Here is a 22989-nt window from a genome sequence, read left to right on the forward strand (position 1 = left end):
GTCTTAAAAAGCAAAAACTCTAGCTATAGTAACAGTACCAACTCCTGAGAAAGCAGAATTGTAAAAAAATTCCCAAGAAAAACTAAGCCAACTATTAATATATCCATAGCAAACACAAGAAAAATGAAAGTAAATCAGTAATTCTACCTGTTTTTTTTTTTTTTTTTTTTTTTTTTTTTGAGACAGAGTCTTACTCTGTCACCCAGGCTGGAGTTCAGTGGCACAATCTTGGCTCACTGAATGCCTCCTGGGTTCAAGTGATTCTCCTGTCTCAGCCTCCTGAGTAGATGCCCGGCTATTTTTTATATTTTTTTAGAGATGGGGTTTTACCATGTTGCCCAGGCTGGCCTCCAACTCCTGGACTCAACTGATCCTCCTGCTTCAGCCTCCCAGATTGCTGAGATTACAGGTATAAGCCACCACACCGTTTTTAAATAAAATTAGTGCCTTAAAGCAGGCAGAGACAGACAGATTTGAGGTGGACTTCTGTTTCCTTGTAAGTAGACTTACAATAAAAAATTCTTTTCTCAAAAACCCGGGTCATAGTAACGGCTTCTAGCGCATTGGACAGTGAGCCCCTTTTGCTCCCTAACACTGTAGGAAATAAATTTCTGTTGCTTGTAAGCTACCTAGGTTACTGTATTTTGTTATGCCAGCCTAACAGGACCAAGATACCATACCACATATCCCATTAGATTATAAATGCCTGCCTATTCCCCCAAATGTCCCTTGTGGACAGGGCCTGGGTCTTTGTAACCTTGATATTAACCTAGCACAGTGCCTGGCTGATAGATGTTGAGCATTTCCACTCTAATTAAAAAAAGGAAAAAGTAATAGAAACCTCTTATTTGTATAATGCTTCATAGCTTATTTACTCTCACTGGACCCTCTCCTGACGTTGGTACTGTAAAAATGGACAGAATTCAACTAATAACACTGGCGCATTACTACAGGTGATGCTGTTTATTCCATTTGCAGTAATTTAGGATTAAAATAAAAACTCTCACAGAAACTAGCTTTTGCTTAATAAGCCAACTGAAAACAAGTTGTCCATACAATTACAACTATTATATGTCAATTAAAAAATTCTAATAAAAGGCTGCCCTTTTTATTGTTTCCAAATAATAACTGACGAGGCAAGTCTGTCATTAACACTAGTCTCAAAATCAAGTTAGATTTTTAAAAATCAGGTGAATCATTTAAATACATATTCTAATCATCTACTTACTCTATTAAGCGCTTTGGGGATGAGCCACTTTGATGGAATTCATCGGCATCATAAAATTCATCTTCACTGCTAGAGTAAGAGAACTCTGGGACTGTATTTGGAGACAAGTTCACATGGCTTGGAGAAGTTAGACTGCTACTTGGTGGTGAATGGCCACTGCCTAGGAAGTTAAAAAGGCTTTAATTAGAGAAGAATGTTGATGATAGAGAACAAATTAGGGAGGTGGAGTCAAAGCAGACTTTTCTAAAATTAAGAGTTTGGTTAAGTTTTTAAAAGTCGCTGCACTATTTACAAAGAAAATCCACATTTAAATTCCATACAGAAAATGGCAAATCATGATATAAAATGGGGACACAGCCTTTTAAATGAAACAAAAAGCTATGTCCTCATTCTATAAAGATTATCATTGATATTAGGAAAGGGGCTCTTATGATTATATGAGTCATGGAGTTCCAAGTCCCACAACAGATACCATTACCAATGGGACACCAGGGCTCTTATTTTACACTGCAGATCCAGATACCTAAAAATGCAGCAGTGAGGGCCGGGTGCGGTGGCTCCTGCCTGTAATCCCAGCACTTTGGGAGGACTAGGCGGGCGGATCACGAGGTCAAGAGATCGAGACCATCCTGGCCAACGCAGTGAAACCCCGTCTCTACTAAAAATACAAAAATTAGCTGGGCATGGTGGCGTGCATCTATAGTCCCAGCTACTTGGGAGGCTGAGGCAGGAGAACTGCTTGAACCCGGGAGGTCGGGGTTGCAGTGAGCTGAGATCGCGCCACTGCACTCCAGCCTGGTGCCTGGTGACAGAGCGAGACTCTGTCCCAAAAAAAGAAAAAAAAAGCAGCAGTGATGTCGGACGCGGTGGCTCACCCCTGTAATCCCAGCACTTTGGGAGGCTGAGGTGGGGGGATCATGAGGTCAGGAGATTGAGACCATCCTGGCCAACACAGTGAAATATTGTCTCTACTAAAACACAAAAAGTTAGCCAGGCGTGGTGGTACACACCTGTAATTCTAGCTACTCAGGAGGCTGAAGCAGGGGAATTGTTTGAACCTGGGAGGTTACAGTGAGCCAAGATTGTGCCACTGCACTCCAGTCTGGCGACAGAGCAAAACTCAGTCTCAAAAAAACAAAAACAAAAAACAAAAAAAAAACCATCAGCAGTGAACCACTGGGAATGCAGAGTGGAAAGAATATTAAGACCACATGAACATTAAAATATTGCAGGATATCACATTCCTATCATTCAATGCTTTTTAGCAATCACATGGAAAATGCACAAACCATCCAAATTCCTCTCTTCCATTTAAGTCAGAGGCTCAGAGGTGGAGATAAAAATAGAGGGCTACTTTGAGAAGAATGCAGAAAATGAAAAAATTCAGAAGAACATTTTTCTATTCCTAAGTAGTCTAACTAAAGAAATGGAAATTAATGGAGACCCAGAGAAAGAAGACAGCCATCTAATCTCTGAGATGATCATCTGGTACCTTGTCTAGTAATAAAGCAAGAACAAAAAAATATCAAACCAATCGACAAATGGAGTATTAAAATCAATATAACTTACTGAGCATCTAAGGGCTGTCAGGCAATTTATACTAATCTACAGATGTCTGGTGAAGACTAAAGTTTATTAAGTCACTGATGGCAATCTGAAAGCCAGGGCCACAGTTCTGGAAGAAATTGAAGACAGCAATAAAAATGAATTCAGGCTAGGCACAATAGCTCACGCCTGTAATTCCAGCACTTTGGGAGGACCAGATGGGAGGACTACCTGAGTCCAGAAGTTCACGACCAGCCTGTGCAACAAAGTGAGAGCATGTCTCATAAAATAAAATAAAATAAAATAGCTGGGTGTGGTGGCATGTGCCTGTGGTCCCAGCTCAATGAGAGGTTGAGGCAGGAGGATCACTTCATCTGAGGAGGTCAACAGTGCAGCGAGTTGTGTTTGTGCAACTGCATTCCAGCCTGGGTAACAGGGTGATATTTTGCCTCAAAAAAAGAATCCAGCGTCATTTATGGATTTCTGCCCGTTCCTATACCTATGGTTCAATAGCTATGAAAAAGAACACATCGGTCTGCCACATTTAGTCATCACATTCACAAAAGTATTTTATTTTATTTTTTTGAGACAGAGTCTTGCTCTGTCACCAGGCTGGAGTGCAGTGGCGCAATCTCGGCTCACTGCAACCTCCACCTCACGTGTTCAAGTGATTCCCCTGCCTTAGCCTCCCAAGTAGCTGGGACTACAGGCACGCGCCACCACGCCCAGGTATTTTTTGTATTTTAGTAGAGACAGGGTTTCACCATGTTGGCCAGGATGGTCTCGATCTCCTGACCTCGTGATCCACCTGCCTAGGCCTCTTAAAGTGCTGGGATTATAGGTGTGAGCCCCTGTGCCTGGCCCTTTGTAAAAGGTAACACAAAAAGTTCACCCCCTAAAAGGTCATGCTTATTTTGGAAATTTCAAAGGTAGCTCACCTTCTTAGTAAATAAATTCATATTCTCTTTATTACCCAACAGAAAGAATAAGAGAGAAAAGCAGCTTTTTCTTACTAGAATTTAAAAAAATGACCAGGAACAGCAAATGATTAAGTAGCATGCAAATATTCCAGGTGATCACAAAAATGAAAATGTATCGAAGAAAAAAATAAGTTTGAGTGGGAAGTGCAAACAAAAGATCTGAGATTTACTCAGGAGAGCAAACATTACTTCTTATTCCTTTATTACTTTTTTGTATTAGCAAGAGAAGTAAAGGAAAGAAAAGTAGAGTAAATGAAGTTAGGATGAAAAATCAAGTAAGACATAAATCACAGAAACTTAATTTTAAAAATTTCTTTAAATCTATTTGAAGTGTTAGATTTCTGGAATATCTTCAACTGAAATAGTTTTTAGAAGACAATCTTTACCTTCTGGAAATAATTTTTACTAAAATTAATGTACATAAGAGCTTCTCACTTTTCTTTTCTTTTTCTTTATTTTTTTTTGAGACAGAGGTCTCACTCTGCCACCAGGCTGGAGTGCAGTGGTGTGATCTCGGCTCACTGCGACCTCTGCCTCCCAGGTTCAAGCAATTCTCTTGCCTCAGCCTCCCAAGTAGCTGGGACTACAGGGGTGCACCACCATGCCTAGTTAATTTTTGTATTTTTAGTAGAGACAGTGTTTCATCATGTTGGCCAGGATAGTCTCCATCTCTTGACCTTGTGATCCGCCTGCTTTGGCCTCCTAAAGTACTGGGGTTACAGGCATCAACCACTGAGCCCAGCTGAGCTCCTTACTTTTTCAAAGTCTCTTGCTAGTTTTATGTATTTCAAAACAGAAAAATTTTGGAATTTTGGCTGTTTCAAAATTCTGACATAAAAATATGAATAACAACAAACAGGTACTATTTTTTAAATGAAGAAGTGACACAGCTCAGGAAACACAGAAGTCAGCCAAAATATTTCAATTTCATTATTCAAATTGCTTATCAAATTGCTTATCAGTCTTTTTCAAAGAGCTTCAAGTAACGGAGCTTTTTTTTTTTCTTTCAAAATTCAAAGACACCTGCCCATGCTGTTAAATAGTAAAGACGAAAGTAATAGCATAAGTACCTTTACTAATTCGAATTTTTAAAATCACATGGCCATTATTCATTATTACATAGGAAAAGTCCTACCCAGGAAAAAAAACTCTGAGGATGAACAAAGAGGCTGATCTCTGATCTCCCACCTCTTCAAAAGTGATTCTGGTTTCCAGTTTGAACAGTGTGAAAAATGCTAGGTGCTTCCTTGAGTTTGGGTCTACAAGTTATCCAACATAAATTTAATTAATTTTAAAACAATAAATCTAGTATCTAGCACTGATAGCCCTCCTGTAAAACAGAAAAATAAATAAATAAAGACCATAAGTCTAAACAAATTAAGAAAATGCAAGCCAGGCACAGTGGCTCACGCCTGAAATACCAGCACTGTGGGAGGTCGGGGCAGGCAAATCACTTGAGGTCAGGAGTTTGAGACCAGCCTGGCAAACATGGTGAAACACTGTCTCTACTAAAAATACAAAAATTATAGGGGTGTGATTGCAGTGAGCTGAGATGGTGCCACTGTACTCTAGCCTGGGTGACAGAGTGAGACTCCATCTCAAAAACAAAAAACAACACAATGAAGTATCTTTTTTCTGACTATAAAATTGGCAAAAGGTGAAGATCGATAAATGTTTTCTAAAAAATTACACATATGCCAAAGGTGCTGTACAAAGATATCACCGAAGTATTGCTTATAACGGAAGGACACTGGAAACAACTTAAATGTCCTTCAGTAGAAAAAAGAAGCAATATCTGCCCAGGCAGCTGTAAAAAGAATGCTGTAGACCTAATTTTACAAACATGGAAAGTTCTCTAAGTGTTCTTTGCTAAAGGAAAAGTGAAAGTCACAGAAACACATGACCTAACTTAGGTTTAAACAAAAACAATAAAAATACACAACATAAGTGTATATGTACATACATGTATGCAAATTATACGGGGTGAGTAAAGAGGACTTTCCGTTTTTATTCTGTGTATTTCTGTTTCAGCTTCACAAATAAGACAGTATGCAAGTCTAGCTGGAGTAAATTTTTCAAAGTCAACATAGATTACCCAAATATATCTTAAGGTAGAAAAAAAAAAAAAAAAAAAAAAAAACCAACAACTCTGCAACATTTTATTTTATTTAAATTATAATTATTCCAGGCATGATGCCTCATGCCTGTATAATCCCAGCACACTGGGAGGCTGAAGCAGGAAGACTACGTGAGCCCAAGAGTTTGAGACCAGCCTGGGCAACATGGGGAGACTCCTCTCGACAAATATTAAATTAGCCAAATGTGGTGGTATGTGCCTGTGGTCCCTGCTACTTGAGAGGCTGAGGCCTGGGAGGTCAAGACTTCAATGAGCCCTGATTGTACTGCTGCACTCCAGCCTGGGTGACAGAGTGAAACCCTGTCTCAAAAATAAAAATTAAAAAAATTTAAAAAAAAAAAATAAATAAATAATAATTACTTACGAAAGCTTCTCTTTCAATTGCAAGGCTAACCACTTCATGTATGGAACTGTAATGGTAAAACTAAGATATCTCCAACAGAAATATACAACACATTTATTCAAATTTCCCCCCTCCCTCATCACAGGTCACATACAAATATTAAATGTTAATGAAGAGTTATGAGAAATAAAGAAATTCTGCAAATCTGTACCTGTACTATTTGGTGTAGGAGTCTGATGATGTCCCAAGGTAGCCAACACAGGTCCAACTGGTAGGGAAGATGGACGTTGCTCTGACTTACACAACTGAACAGGTTCTAGGAAATTTGAACATGTAAAATAAAGTACAGAAACAGCCAAACACACATTCTGTTGCCTGTAATTGTTTGGGATTCAAAATCCTGAAGAACAGTAATTTCTGAAACTCTTATTTCATTAAGTCTAGTTCCATGCTACTCCTTCCTTCTGACTTCCTAGCCTCTTAAACTCGATGATAGGCTAACAGGTACTAAGATACAAGGCAGGGTATCAAAAGACCAGCCATAGTAGGCCAATACTGCAGTATAACTACTCTGTAAAACCAACAAATGCTTCTGATGTGTTTGAGCCTCAAACTACATAAAATCTGAAGTGGCATACAGTACGTCCTCCTCTTTAGCCCCGAGAGGAAGTTAAGCTAATTCACTTAAAGAGTAAAAATTCACAAAAGGATTTCACATACTTACTAATATATTTAAAAATTTTTTTCCCTTTTATAGTATATTTTCTGACTTCACTATGCCATCGAGAACACAGAAATGTCAGATACAACAAAAGGGCAAAAGGAATTAGTGTAGCTAGGTATTTGCCCTGAGCCCTTCTTTGCTAGTTTTTAAAAATAGCATTTATTGCTCTATTCTTAAAAAAAAAATACAGATGTCATCTGATCAGTAGGCATCATATATTTCCTTCTTCCCTTTCTCATTATCCTTAAAATCTACCATGAACATGCCATTTGTATTGTTCAGAGCTACAAAGAATACCCCAAAACAGAACATCCCTGGATTACCCTAATTAAGGTATAGTAAATTTTCCTTGCTAGCCATGAGTTCTGAGTCACAGGATTCTGTCCTACCAGTGAATCCAAATCTTAGTAACCATGTTTGTTTTCTATCTCACTTTGAATACCAAAATCACTTTCATCACACTTCATTAAAGCCCAATATCAAAACACCATCATCTTTTTCCAGTTCACTTTTAGCTGTATTTTTTGAGTCCTTTTTTTAAAATTAAAAACAAGGAGAAACAAACAGTAAGAGCTAAGACTGCTATGACAGTCAAACAAATTAAGTTTTTTTTCATCAATGAATCTGTTAAACATTTTCCCAAATTACCTGGAGGTAATACAGTCTGGGAAGGCATTGTGCTGATCACAGGTTCCAAAGGACTGGGTTGATATATTGCATCTACAGGATTAATAGTACTCTAAGATAAAGAAACACAGTATAGTTATTTTTAATTAAATGCTCTTCTCATGCTACCCTCCCAAACGAACGAAATGACCACATTTATGACTGCAAAATCCTGAGGGTAGCTATATAGATATGTTGATCAAAATGAAAAGAGGAAATGAAACACCTTTTCTATACAGAAGTGTAAGAGTTTCTTCTAACAAAGCACAGTAAAGAAAGAAAACGAATGAATCTCTGTTACAGAAGAAGGTAAAGCTAAGTGGAAAAACCAAGGAGTTATAAAATGGTATGGGGAAGGTATCAGAAAGTCAAAACTACCTCTCAATTCAATTTAGTGCTTCTCAAATTCTTAATTCACCACAAATCTTGTTTTTCTCTTTCACTTGCTTTGGTGTGTTACACCAAATGTCCAGCTAATATATCTGCACCACTAGGATCTCATCTTTCTATCCCATACTGCTGCTATTCCTTGGGTATCCAAGGGGGATTTGTTCCAAGTCCCCCTGAGGATACCAAAATCCACAGATGCTCAAGTCCCTGATATAATGTGGCATAGTATTTGCATACAACCTACACATATCTTCCCTTTAAGTTATATCATCAGACACCTAATATTATGTAAATATTATATAGATCATTTACTGTATTGTTTAGGAAATAATGACAAGGAAAAAAGTATATACATATTTAGTAAAGAGGCATTTTTTTTCCCTCAAATATTTTTAATCCACGGTTGGTTCAATCCACAGATGCAGAAGGCTGACTGTGTGTCTAGTTTTATGGTCACTGAAGAGAAAGAAGATGTATCTTCTAACTGGGGAGTGTGGAGGAGAAGGCTTGATTTCCGAGGATTTAGAGGAGAGAAAAAAAATTCAGACATGTAGTTTTAAAGGGGAGAAAAGTCTAGGATTCCCTGATTGTAAGTCGAAATTATTCTGACAGCATGAAGACATTTTAAAAAGAAAACTCCATAACTTACTGATTGGGCGGCGGGGGGGAATGTAGATGTTAAACCAAGGTCTTTGCCAAAGCAAAGTTTACATTCACCATTTAGAAGACTAAAATCCAAGAAATAAAAACCTAAGTTATTTACCTTTCTTTGATCTGGAAAACTCAACTTGACATATATATTAAGTAGTGCTTATAACAGAAGATACTAAAAGAGAAATGTAAAAGAAATATTTTGCCAATGAATAAGCCCAAAAAAGGAGTTGTAGAAACTTAAAATCATCTGGCTGGGCGTGGTGGCTCACACCTGTAAAACCTGGCACTTTGGGAGGCTGAGGTAGGTAGATCACGAAGTCTAGGGATTGAGACCATCCTGGCCAACATGGTGAAACCCCATCTCTTCTAAAAATACAAAAATCAGCTGGGCATGGTGGCGCACGCCTGTAGTCCCAGCTACTCGGGAGACTGAGGCAGGAGAATTGCTTGAACCAAGGTGCCAGAGGTTGCAGTGAGCCAAGATCATGACATTGCACTCCAGCATGGACGACAGAATGAGACTCCATCTCAAACAAACAAAAAAACACAAAAAAAGATCCTTAAAATCATCTAATAATAGAAACAGATAATGGTAAAGTTTTTGTAGCATTCTCATGTAATGTCTAAGTTAAAAAACATTTTTTTTCCCTGGCCACGTGAAAAACAAACAAACAAACCTGGTGTTCAGGACTGTAAAAGAAAAAAATTTTAAACCAAAAAAAAAAAAAAAAAAAAAAAAAAACCCTGTCCTCTTTCTGCATGATTATTTAAAACTCATTAAATAAGATCTCTTCAGTCAAGTGATTGAACAAAAGAATTCTGATTCTTGTCACTACAACAGTCTATCTGCCATAAATACATTAACTGAAAAATGAAGAACACGTAGAGAAGACATCCCCAAAACAATTGGTAATAATTTTAAAAAACCCAAAAAGTGAAGAAACTGAACTGGGGAATATTTTGAAGCATTGAGAAAAGCAAAGAAACAGAGACTTGGAGTTTTTAGTTCCTTAGAAACCTTAAGTCTCTTATTCTCTATGGGTCTGTTTCCCAGTCTGCAAAATAGTCTGTGTTTATACGAGTGCTAAGAACTTTCTGGTTATTACTTTGATTCTATTTTTAGATACTGGACCAAGCCAAAATAACTAAACAGTATCTCAACAAACCTGGAGCTGTTTCTAAAATAAATTCCTTGTTCACACAGTGCTTTCCTCAAAACAAACAAACCAAAATCCCACCATTAACACACTTTGATATATAGGAGTGAATATGTCATCTCCTTACCCCTCCCACTGAAGAGAATAAGAAATAAAATAACTTCGGAATAGGGATAAGAATTCTCTTTTGGATGCAATCTTTTGTTTTCCAGATGAAATGTTCTTACAATTAGGCTTGTCAACCAAAGAAAACACTTAAAACTTTTTGGCATTGCTAATCAAAAATTATGGGAGGCCACTGTTTTGGATTGAGCTGTTGCACTAGGGCCCAAAAGACTAGATCAAACCAAAAAGGAGTCACTCTTGCTAAATGCCACATAATTAAACTAAGAAAGCAAGTGGATCTCAAAAAAGACTTTTTTTTTTTTTTTTTCCTCTGAAAATAGGAGATTCCCGTCTGAGTCAGTGTAATATGGAAGTGCCCGCTGTTTTAACCCTTAAAAGAAAAGTAATCTGATGTTAGCCAATCAGCATTTTTTCCTGTTACAATTCCCACCTTACAAAACCCACTGCTCTGCCATTGCCCAGTGGGACCTTTCATTCTATTTTGTAGAATGGAGGCTGACCCAATTTATGCATCTTGCATAAAAGCCAATTAGATCTATGATTATATTTGTTGTAATTTTGTCTTTTGACAGCATGTATATTAAAAGTATTCAATTTTTTTGTTATTGTTGTTTATGATAGAAAAAATCACTATGCTATACTTATCCACAGTTCTTAGTCAACTTCAGGTTAAAATATGTCACATTACATTCTACAATTTGCTTTAAAAATAAATGTGCAGAGCTTGAGAGGCAAAAATACTACTACTCAGCCCTAATCTGTTATGACATTAATGAAACCTGTGTAATGCAATGTACTGTACATACACATACAAATACATGTATGTATTGCTAACTGTGCTTGTTCTGTACCTTACAACTACCTTCTAAGGTCAGCTTTCTTTACAGGAAAATAAATTAAGATTCAGAAAGGTTGAGTAATTTGCCCAAGGTCACAGGTAGTGAGTGGCAGGGCTATTTTATTTGAACCCCAGCAGCCTGCCTCTAAGGTCTATACCATGAACAGTTCCTCTATTTTTTCAAAATAAAAACTCTTAAGGAAAATATGCTCTAGTCCCTGAGCAAATGATTCAAAGATATTTTTCTGTTACATTTTCTATGAGCACAAACTTTCTAGATTTTTTCACTGCAAACGATCAAGTGTTTTTGGTATGTTTTATAAAATCCTGCCTGGTTTTGGAGTCTGTAGGGACCATAAAATGGTAGACAATACATACAGTCCTTTCCTATGAGGCTCACAATTTTTGATAGTATCTCAGGAAGAAATATTATTTTAGTTTGTATTACATTTATATCATACAATTGTATTGTATCACCATGGCTCACACTTTGAACTGACAAAAATTCCGATGTATTTAATTCAAATTCCAAACATGTTTATTTCTGCTTTCTTAATATGCAAACACAGATATGTAATTAAAAAAATTTTAAGACCAAATATAAAGATAACATGCTCATCCTTTCAAGTACAATCATGAGATGTTTTTGAAGATTTACAAAATGTTTTTCCAGATCTCAGACAAGCTGGCATTTGTAAAGTCTAGGACAAAAAAAGAGGCTGCCTCCTGCTTCAGGAATACAGACTGAATAGAGGTCACTCAGTTACCATAAACTAGGGTAAGCACAAACTACAAACCTTCAAACTCTTTTTATTTCCAGCTGGGCAATCCTAATAATACAATTTTCTTCTTTCTTTTTAGAGGGGAAGTTGAATATAAGGGAAAGGTAAAAAGACAAGAGAGAGGAAAGAATAAGATAATGGCTATAAGAGAAAGAATTCACACTGTAAATTGTTCCAACAAAAATGCAGTACATACCACATTAACAATGATAGTTACACACACAAAACTTAACATAAACGATAAAATAATAATAACCTATAAACATATTTAAATAGATTAAGGTGTGTTTCAATATTGTACTCTCTCCCACCCTGCTTTCATCTGAGAAAAAAAGAAGTTAGACAAGAAATGTGGCACTGAGTTATGCATTATTTAATTGTAAAAGCTGAGTACTCATACCATGATTAACCCTTCAAGTTAATACATGCAAAGTGATTCAATCTGAAGCCACACTTAGAAAAATTTTAAGATTGTCATTTCCCCTGCAAATGAGTGCTGAAAGATGGGAGCTCAAAGGAAATTGCAAGAGTCAACAACAAAAAGCAGTGAGTAGTTGGCATTGAAAAATGAGTAGTAATTCAGGCTTCTCCTGATATGACTGGTTATAATGCTCTGCAGAAGTAAAGGGAAACAGAAAGATTAGATTAAACTTACTATCATTCCATCTGCGTGTTTCTCCGCATTACTCTGGTCCTTAAGGAAAAATGTTAAAAATATTAACTTCATTCTTACATTTAAGTAACTGCTTGTGTATTTCTACTATAAGAAAGCTTATTTTACCAGGTAAGTAATAATGTTAGAACATGATTTCTCTGCTTCCACTAAGATTTTAATTCCATGTGTACATTCTTAGCAAAACACAATTCAAGCACTGGCTACACAACAATCAACACCAACAGCATGGCAATTATTTTTCTATACAGGGATTTTACTAAATTCACTGTGGAAATATCCTGTAGAACTGTAGTCATGTTCAAAATTCTAGGCAAAAGTGATCTCTACATGGATGAACCTTGGAAAACATGATGTTAAGTGAAAGAAACTAGTCACAGAAGACCACATATTGTAAGATTCACCTTACATGAAGAGTCAAGAATAGACAAATCTGGAGGCAGAAAGTGGATTAATTGTTGTCAAGGGCTAGATGGAGTGGGGGTAGGAGGCTGCTGGAGGGTTAAGGGATGCACTGATGCTCCTCAACTTATGAAGGAGTTTACCTCCCAATAAATTTATCTTAAGTTGAAAATATTGTAAGCCAAAGATACATTTAATTCACCTAACCTACCAAACAGCATAGCTTATCCTAACCTACCTTAAATGTGTTACAGAACACTTACATTAGCCTACAGTTGGGCAACAGAGTACAGTGCAGAGTTTCAATTGGTTACCCTTGTGATCGCATGGCTGACTGGGAGCTGTGGTTCACTGCCACTGCCCAGTATAGTGAGGGAATATCATATGGCATTATCAGTAGCTAGGGAAAAAAAACAAAGCTCAAAATTCAAAGTACCGTTTCTACTAAATGCATATCGCTTTTTTGCCATCATGAAGTCAAAGAATCCTAAGTCAAACCATTGTTAAGTCAGGGACCATCTACATAGGAAATGATTGCTTAATAGGTAGGGGGTTTCTTTCTGGGGTGATAAAGTAATTCTAAAATTAGATTATGATGATGGCTGTAAAAAATTTTGTAAATATTATAAAAACCATTGAAGTGTGCACTTTAAGATGGTAAGCTCATTTTTAAAGCTGTTTATTTTTAAAAAGCTGATGAGAAATTAACAAATACTAATGAAAACAAAGTCTATGCAGAAAAAAGTTTTGGGGAAATATCTTAAGTTGAAAATATTAAGTCAAAGGTGTATTTAATTCATTTAACCTGGGATCTAAGGACATCTGAAAGATATAATCTACTTTAAAAGTATCTGTAGTCAAAATAGGAAGACGTTGAATCCCTGAATAGACCAATAACGAGGTCTGAAATTAAGGCAGCAATTAATAGACTACCAACCAAAAAACAGTCCAGGACCAGACAGGTTCACAGCCGAATTCTACCACAGGTACAAAGAGGAGCAGGTATCATTCCATCTGAAACTATTCCAAACAATAGAAAAACAGGGAATCCTCCCTAACTCATTTTATGAGGCCAACATCATCCTGATACCAAAACCTGGCAGAGACACAACTAAAAAAGAAAATTTCAGGTCAATATCCCTGATGAACATTGATGTGAAAATACTCAATAAAATACTGGCAAACCAAATCCAACAGCACATCAAAAAGCTTATCCATCATGATCAAGTTGGCTTCATTGGGGGATGGGAGGTTGGTTCAACATATGCAAATCAATAAACATAATCCATCACATAAACAGAGCCAAAGACAAAAACCACGATTATCTCGATAGATGCAGAGAAAGCCTTCAACAAAACTCAATAGCACTTTATGCTTAAAACTCTCAATAAACTAGGTATTGATGGAATGTATCTCAAAATAATAAGAGCTATTTATGACAAACCCACAGCCGATATCAGACTGAATGGGCAAAAACTGGAAGCATTCTTTTTGAAAACCAGCACAAGACAAGGATGCCCTCTCTCACCACTCCTATTCAACATAGTATTGGAAGTCCTGGCCAGGGCAATCAGGCAAGAAAAAGAAATAAAGCATCTTCAACTAGGAAAAACGGAAGTCAAACTGTCTCTATTTGCAGATGACATGATTGTATATTTAGAAGACCCCATCGTCTCAGCCCAAAATCTCCTTAAAATGATAAGCAACCTCAGGAAAGTCTCAGGATACAAAATCAATGTGCAAAAATCACAAGCATTCCCATATACCAATAACAGACAAACAAAACCAAATCATGAGTGAACTCCCATTGACAATTACTACAAAGAGAATAAAGTACCTAGGAATACAACTAACAAGGGATGCAAAGGACCTCTTCGAGGAGAACTACAAACCACTGCTCAGAGAAATAAGGACACAAACAAATAGAAAAACATTCCATGCTCATGGCTAGGAAGAATCAATATCCTGAAAATGGCCATACTGCCCAAAAGTAATTTATAGATTCAATGCCATCCCTATCAAGCTACCATTGACTTTCCTCACAGAATTGGAAAAAAAAAACAAAAAACAAAAAAAAAAACCCACACCTTAAATTTCATATGGATCCAAAAAACAGTCCATATAGCCAAGACAATCCTAAGCAAAAAACAAACAAACAAAAAACAAAACAAAACAAAAAAACAAAGTTGGAGGCATCACACTACCTGACTTCAAACTATATTACAAGGCTACAGTAATCAAAATAGCATAGTACTGGTACCAAAACAGACATATAGATCAATGGAACAGAACAGAGGCCTCAGAAATAACACCACACATCTACAACCATCTGATCTTTGACAAACTTGACAAAAGCAAGCAATGGAGAAAGGATTCCCTATTTAATAAATGGTGTTGGGCAAACTGGCTAGTCAAATGCAGAAAGCTGAAACTGGATCCCTTCCTTACACCTTATACAAAATTAACTCAAGATGGATTATAGATTTAAACATAAGACCTAAAACCACAAAAACCTTAGAAGAAAACTAGGCAATACCATTCCGGACATAGACATGGGCAAAGACTTCATGACTAAAACACCAAAAGCACAGTAACAAAAGCCAAAATAGACAAATGGGATGTAATTAAACTAAAGAGCTTCTGCACAGCAAAAGAAACTATCATTAGAGTGAAAGGCAACCTACAGAATGCGAGAAAATTTTTGCAATTTACCCATCTGACAAAGGGCTAATATCCAGAATCTACAAAAAACTTAAACAAATGTTCATAAAACAAACAACTCCATCAAAAAGTGGGTGGAGGTATGAACAAACACTTCTCAAAAGGAGACTTTATGCAGCCAACAAACATTAAAAAAAGCTAATCATCACTGGTCATTAGAGAAATGCAAATCAAAACACAATGAGATACCATCTCATGCCAGTTAGAATGGCAATCATTAAAAAGTCAGGAGACAACAGATGCTGGAGAGGATGTGGAGAAATAGGAACACTTTTATACTGTTGGTGGGAGTGCAAATTAGTTCAACCACTGTGGAAGACAGTGTGGGGATTCCTCAAGGATACAGAACTAGAAATACCATTTGACCCAGCAATCCCATTATTCGGTATATACCTAAAGGATTATAAATCATTCTATTATAAAGACACATGCACACATATGTTTATTGCAGGACTGTTCAAAATAGCAAAGACTTGGAACCAACCCAAATCAATGATAGACTTGGATAAAGAAACTGTGGCACATATACACCACGGAATACTCCGCAGCCATAAAATATGGTAAGTTCACGTCCTTTGCAGGGACATGGACAAAGCTACAAACTATCATTCTCAGCAAACTAACACAGGAACACAAGACCAAACACCACATGTCCTCACTCATAAGCGGTAGTTGAACAATAAGAACACATGGACACAGGGAGGTGGAACATCACACACCAGAGCCTGTTGGGGTGTGGGGGGCTAGGGGAGGGATAGCAGGGGGTGGGGGCATTGGGATGGGATAGCATTAGAAGAAATACCTAATGTAGATGATGGGGTCATGGATGCAGCAAACCACAGGACACGTGTGTAACTATGTAACAAACCTGCACATTCTGCACATGTAACCCAGAACTTAAAGTACAATAATAATAATAAAAGTATCTATAGTCAGACAACTCAGTCCTACAAGGATAATCTAGTCTGTGAGATTCAGTTTGGTAGCAATAGTAACACATGGTTATTGAATGTTTGAAATATGGCTAGCTCAAAGTATAAAATACATTCATGACTTTGAAGACTTGGTGCAAAAAGAAAAAGACTCATGTCTGTAATGCCAGCATTTTGGAAGGCCAACGAGGGAAAATCGCTTGAAGCTAGGAGTTTTGAGACCAGTCTGGGCAACAAAACAAGACCTTGCCTCTAAAAAAAGATTTAAAAATTAGTGAGGCACAGTGGCGAGTACCTGTAGTCCCCGCTACCCAGGAGGCTGAGGTAGGAGGATTGCTTGAACCCAGGAGTCTGAGGTTGCAGTGAGTTATTTATGGTTGTGACACTGCACTCCAGCCTGGGTGACAGAGCAAGACACTATCTCTTTAAAAAAAAAAAAAAATAGAAGAGAGAGGGAGAATATAAACTATTTCATTAATAGATTTTTACACTGATTACATGTTGAAATGATATTTTTGGTATAGTGGGTTAATAAAATTCATTAAAATTAATCTCACTTGTTTCTTTTCACCTTTTAAAATGTGGTTATAAGAAAATTTTAAATCACATTTATATCTCTCATATTTTTATTGCATAGCACTGGTCTAAACTTAGGATATTCAATAGGAACTGACAAAATTAAAGCCTCAAGTTCTAAGTAATCAACAGTATTTATCTGTACCTATTTTATGCAAGACTATAAAAACTACATAAATCAAATTGATCTGTCTCTAACTTGAAAAATGTTAATAGTCTCTATCTTTGCCTGTAAGAATAACCATTTGAAGTACCTGATTTTAATTACATTAAAATATTGTTTTACTGCATGATTTAACTGTTTGGTAAAAATCAACCAGAGTTTAAGTTTGTACCAACTATACTTCACAACCAAAACATGTCTAGCATATCTTATCTCTCAATTTCAGTGATAATTAAACAAAGCAAAAATAGTGCTCTGGTAAACCACATTCAATCCTCTGCACATGCCAATCTGACAGGCACTCTGAGTTGTGGTAGGTGGTCACATCACCTGACTCTAATACTGGTCAAGTCCCCACCTGCAGGAGCCTCCCAGCTTATCTTCGCTCTGTCCTGCCCTACTCCCCTTTTCTCCCCTTACCTCCCAGCTCCACTGCAGTTTCCCACGAGTAGAACATTAGCTGTCTCCACCAAGGGTAAGAGAAAGGATGTCTTCTGAGATAACAAAGCCCACTTGAAAATTCCATTAACCAGATGGTCTCAAAACTTTGCTGCACATTAAAACCACCCAGAGGTTTAAAATAACCCCAATACCCAGGTGATACTCCATACCACAATAGCATTATAACAGAATGTCTATGGGTGGGAGCCAGGAATCAGAACTGATCTCCAAATGACTCCAATGTGCAGTAAAGTTTGGGAACCAATACACTGATCATTTAGGCAGGAGAGAATCTACTGGGAGTGGGAATTCAAATGAAAGAATCAAAACTGGAGGGAGCTTAACATTAAAATTTTTACTTAAGCATGCTGCCTCTAAAAAGCTGATACTAATCAGCCCCAAACAAGAAAGGTATCAAATTAGCTGTCTTCTCATATCATTTTGGGGTTTCAAATGGTATTATCTCCCTTAAAGTAGTTGATTCCGATATTTTATTAACCTGTCAGTGAGTAACAGTCTTCCAAAGTGGCCATAACAATTTATATTTCTATTAGTACTCGATGGAAATTCTCCAATTTTTACCAGATGTTTTACTGTCACTTTAAAATTTGCAACCTTCTATTTTTTTAATTTAATAAACACTTATTTAGAGCTTCTTACATGCCAGCTACCAACAGCATCACAAATAATACTTCATTTGGTCTCACAGCATCAGTAAGAGACAGACACTATTATTATCCCTCTTGTATATGGAATATAAACCAAAGCATAGAGAGGATAAATAAAATTGCTCCAGTGTTGGGGCTTGGATTCAAACTCAGTATGGGTCCAAAATCCATGCTCTTCAAGATTATGCAAAGTTGACTGTCATTATTATTTTAAAATGTTTTATCTTAATCACAGATTAACTGATTAAATCTACCTAAAGTTTAGTTTATAGGGATGGTCATCGCAGCACATCAGAGAGGTGGCTAAGTAAAAAAAAAAAAAAATCATACACATAGTGAAAATACTAAACCATGCAACCATTAAAAGTAATACATTAGAAAAATCATTCAGTAATTCAGTTATTTATCATGCACCTCCTATATGGCAAGCAACTGTAAGCACTGAAGATACAATGGGGTTATGGACTGAATATTTGTTTCCCTCCCCAAATTCCTATGTTGAAGCCCTAACCCCAAAGGTGGCTGTATTTGGAGATGAGACCCCTGTTACAGAAGTAACTAGGGTTAAATGGGGTCATAAAGGTGGGGCCCTGATTCAATAGGATTAGTGCCTTCATAAGAAGAGACACCAAACAGCTTGCTCTCTCACATGTACAGGCTCCCTCTCTCAGTGCATACTCACCAAAGAAAGACTATGTGAAGACATGGCTGTCTACAGGCCAAGAGGAGAGCCCTCATCAGAAACTGAACAGGACAGAAAGTGGATCTTGGACTTCTGGCCTTCAGAGTGGTAAGAAAATAAATTTCTGTTTTTTTTTAAAATTTTATGTTATTATTTTTTGAGACGGAGTCTCGCTCTGTAAACCAGGCTGGAGTGCAGTGGCACAATGTTGGCTCACTGCAACCTCCACCTCTCAGGTTTAAGCGATTCTCCTTCCTCAGCCTCCTGAGTAGCTAGGACTCCAGATGCGTGTACCACGCCCGGCTAATTTTTTGTAACTTTAGTAGAGACAGAATTTTACCGTGTTAGCCAGGATACTCTTGATCTCCTGACCTTGTGATCCTCCTGCCTAGGCCTCCCAAAGTACTGGCATTACAGGCATGAGCTACTGCACCTGCCAAATTTCTGTTCTTTAAGCCACCCAATCTTTGTTATGGCAGCCTACAAAGATTAATACAAGTGGTAAGACAAGCAAAGTCCTCACCAAGATTGCACTCCAGGGTAGACAGCAAATAAAGAGGTAAATAAACAAATATATCATGTAAACTTGACCAGTGATACAAGGCCATGAAGAGAAAGAAACTGGTGGGAAGTAGAAATTATTTTAGATACAAGAGTCAGGAAAAGTCTTTCCAAAGATGTTCCTTGTGGTAGAAATCTGAGTAAGTAAGAGAGTGAGCCTGGTGGAAATCTGTGGGAAATGCCCTCCAGGTGGAGACAAAAGCAAGTAAAAAATCCCTAAAGCAGGAAAAAAAAAAAAAAAAAGCTTGTCTTGCCTGAGAAAAAGAAAAGAGCCAATGTTATTGGAATGGTGTGATCAAGCAAGGGTACGAGATAAGGGGGCAGTGAACATAAGTAGTTTCTATTTGATTCCAAATGAGATGGAAAACATCAGGGGTATCTGGGCAGGTAAGTGACATGATGTGATTGACATTTAAATTAAGTTTAAAGATACAAACAGAGTCCATACATGGTACAAATATAATTGAGAGTTGTATTTGTACCTAAGAAGCCTTAACAACAATAAAACTTCCTTCTGGAATAAATAAAAGGCCAAATTTAATTTACTTGATCCAAGTTACCCATTGTGAAGAACCTCAAAATGTAGTTTTATTAAGCTGGGCTAAGACAGACAAGTACCAAGTACAAATTAGCTTGTAGAAAGTTCTAGAAAAGAGTTTTATTAATTTGAACTCTAACACATTTCAAAGACAGAGAACACTAAAAATGCTTTTGATGAGTGGCTAACCGTGAGCTAGTGAAATAGGCTAGGCTGACCTAGATAGTACAACTATCTAAAGTCCTGAATGATCTTCAGGGATTACTCAAACTGGCCTAAACACTGTATCAGCTCCTCTGTTTCCTCAGTCTTCAAGAGAAGGCAGTATGAATTCCCTAAAATACCTTGTCACTCAAACGAGGCATGGTGTAGTTTACTGGTTATAAGTAAGCTTTTGGATAAGGGTAGGTGCTTCTACTCACCTATATAATTCCAGAGCCAAGAAAAACTAAAATAAAACCTGATCCCTTTTATGCCTCCAATCCTAACTTCCCTTCTGTTTAGCTTTAGAATATACTATGATCTACAACAGGAAATGAAAAATTTAGACACATACAAAGGAAATCTAGATATCACTAACATCTAGCCCTAAGTTCTGACACTTTAAGTGTAATATATTGGGGTGGGTTTGGTAGCTTATTCCTGTAATCCCAGCACTTTGGGAAGCCAGGAGTTCAGACCAGCCTGGGCAACATGGTGAAACCCATCTCCACTAAAAATATAAGAATAAGCCAGGCGTGGTGGTGCATGCCTGTAACCCCAGCTACTCAGGAGGCTGAGGCACGAGAATCAGTTGATCCCAGGAGACAGAAGTTGCAGTGAGCCAAGATTGTGCCACTGCACTCCAGCCTGGGCAACAGAGCGAGATTCTGTCTCAAAAAAAATAAAAGTATATTTTAAATCTGGCCTGAAAAGAAAATGGCATTGCCCTATTTAATGTATAAGCTAAACATCCTTACTATCCAAACATAAATGGATTGTCCTATACTACTGTGCCATTAACAATAAAAAAAAATAGTCATTAACAAGTCTCTATGAATTGGTAAACATATGCAACAGAAGAAGTAAAGGAGATGTGTAATTATAAACTTATTTAAACAACATTTCTCAAATTGGCTGCTGAGCTGGTCACTCACCCCTTGCTAGCCACTTGCTAGAAATAAAGGGGCATAGTGAGGGAGAAAGATTAAAAAATAATTCCTATTCTCAAACAATAATATTCTTATTTCTGAAAATCTCAGGCAATAAAATATAATATTTAGGTTGAATACACCAAAATTTTTCAGAAAAGGAGACAACATATATGAAATTTTTAACCCACAATAATTCAAAATGTATTTTGTTTCATGAATAAAGAAAAGCAATTAAAATTCACTAATGTAGTTCACTACCAGAAACAAATCTATAATAATTTTTAAAAATGTATCTCTTATAAACTCTTCATTTCGGACAATAACTGCCAGAACTTACTTCTCTATTTTCTAAGAAAAACTTTTTTTTTTTGTGGAAGGTTTAGTATAAAATATGTCCGTGTCCCAAACAGTGATAATGGATAAAATGGAAGGAAAGGGTGAGTCATTCAAACATGCTCCCCTCCTTCCCGGTTCCCAGAAATGACATTACCAGAAACAGTAGCTAAGATAACATCCAAACAATAGTTGTTCCACAGTATAAGCTCACAATACAGTTTACTGTAGAAAGGTACTATGTTTCAGGTCTGAGTTTTTTGGCTATTAAAGAAAAACACCATTATAATTTTTAAATTCCATGCATAAAGGTAAACTGAAAGTAAAATTTACTTACTTTAGCAATCTGCAGCAACACAATGCAGTGTTTAATTGATTCTACCATGCTCTATAAAAACAAAACACTGATTTTTAGGATCTTGGCCCAAATAAAATGGATGTATAATGTTAAAGCTTAAAATACAAGAATCAGTTCAAATGTGTAGGGTTTAAGTCCATACTACACAAGAAATATCCTCTTTGGATCTAGTGGGACCTAATATGCTGAAAATGTCAAATGAAGTTATTCATTAGCAGTTCTATTAATTTTAAGGAATGCCACAAATTGTTAATTTATACTAAATAATATATTTTTAAATTTTTTAAAATTAAAAAAAAATTTTAATGAGACAAGGTCTCACTATTGCAGTGGCTATTCACAGGCATGATTATAGCGCACTACAGCCTCAAACTCATGGGCTCAAGCCATCCCACTCCTTCAGCCTCCTGAGTAGCTGGCACTATGTGCACTTGCGACCATGCCTGGCTCTAAATGATTTTTCAACACTTCAAACAGAAAGACATACAAATCTGATTAAGTTTCTAGTTCTTACATCAACAGCAGTAACCCTAAGAAATCTACTTTATGCTTGCGAAAATGCTGAAAAGAAAAAAAGAAAAAAAAAGAAATCTACTTAAGATGTTGATGGGCTAGGTACGGTGGTACACACCTGTAATTCCACCGCTTTGGTAGGCCAAGGCAGGAGGATTGCTTGAGGCTAGGAGACCAGCCTGGGAAACATAGCAAAATTCCATTTCTACAAATAATTTAAATAAAAATTAGCCATGCATGGTAGCAGTTGCCTGTAGTTGCAGCTACTCAAATAGCTGAAGCAGGAGGACTGTATAAGCCCATGAGGAGTTTGAGTCTGCAGTGAGCTATGACTACACCATTATACTCGACTGCACCATTATACTCCAGCCTGGAAGACACAGCAAGACCCTGTTTCTTAAAACAAATAAAAAGACTTTGATGGAAGTATGGAGAATAAAGGATCCTGTCACAACACTGGTGAACCAAATTATTATTTTGCCTGTTTAAAATTTTGATCAAAGGACACATCTCATTAGTAGTGCATTATATAATGTCAGAAGTCCACTATATCAGAAAACTTGAATTACAATATAATAAGAAAGAGACCAGCTGCAGTGGCTCATGCCTACAATCCTACCACTTTTGAAGGCTGAGGAGGGGGGACTGTTTGAACCCAGGAGCTGAGACCTGGGCAACATGGCAATACCCTGCCTTAAGAATCAAAGAAATCAATTAATTAATTT

At 37.0% G+C, this 22989-nt stretch overlaps 1 protein-coding gene across 15 annotated transcripts in view; it reads right to left on the reverse strand.

Moving 5' to 3' along the window:
* The window catches only part of OSBPL9 (oxysterol binding protein like 9), a 171305-nt gene that overhangs the window by 20709 nt on the left and 127607 nt on the right, over positions 1-22989 (reverse strand). For 8 of the 15 annotated variants that reach the window (XM_032297038.1, XM_032297036.1, XM_032297034.1 and 5 more), the window contains 5 exons: positions 21731-21781; positions 12226-12264; positions 7606-7696; positions 6445-6549; positions 1229-1388 (listed from right to left, as the gene is read on the reverse strand). In XM_032297038.1, coding sequence (XP_032152929.1) covers positions 1229-1388; positions 6445-6549; positions 7606-7696; positions 12226-12264; positions 21731-21781 — 446 coding nt within the window. Of the gene's footprint in view, positions 1-1228; positions 1389-6444; positions 6550-7605; positions 7697-11585; positions 11642-12225; positions 12265-21730; positions 21782-22989 lie in introns of all 15 variants that reach the window. The other 7 variants (XM_032297040.1, XM_032297039.1, XM_032297037.1 and 4 more) reach the window with 2 other exon arrangements.

This window comes from Sapajus apella, unplaced genomic scaffold, assembly GCF_009761245.1.
Source record: "Sapajus apella isolate SASKATOON/1434 unplaced genomic scaffold, GSC_monkey_1.0 scaffold36, whole genome shotgun sequence".
NCBI classification, from domain to species: Eukaryota; Metazoa; Chordata; class Mammalia; order Primates; family Cebidae; genus Sapajus; species Sapajus apella.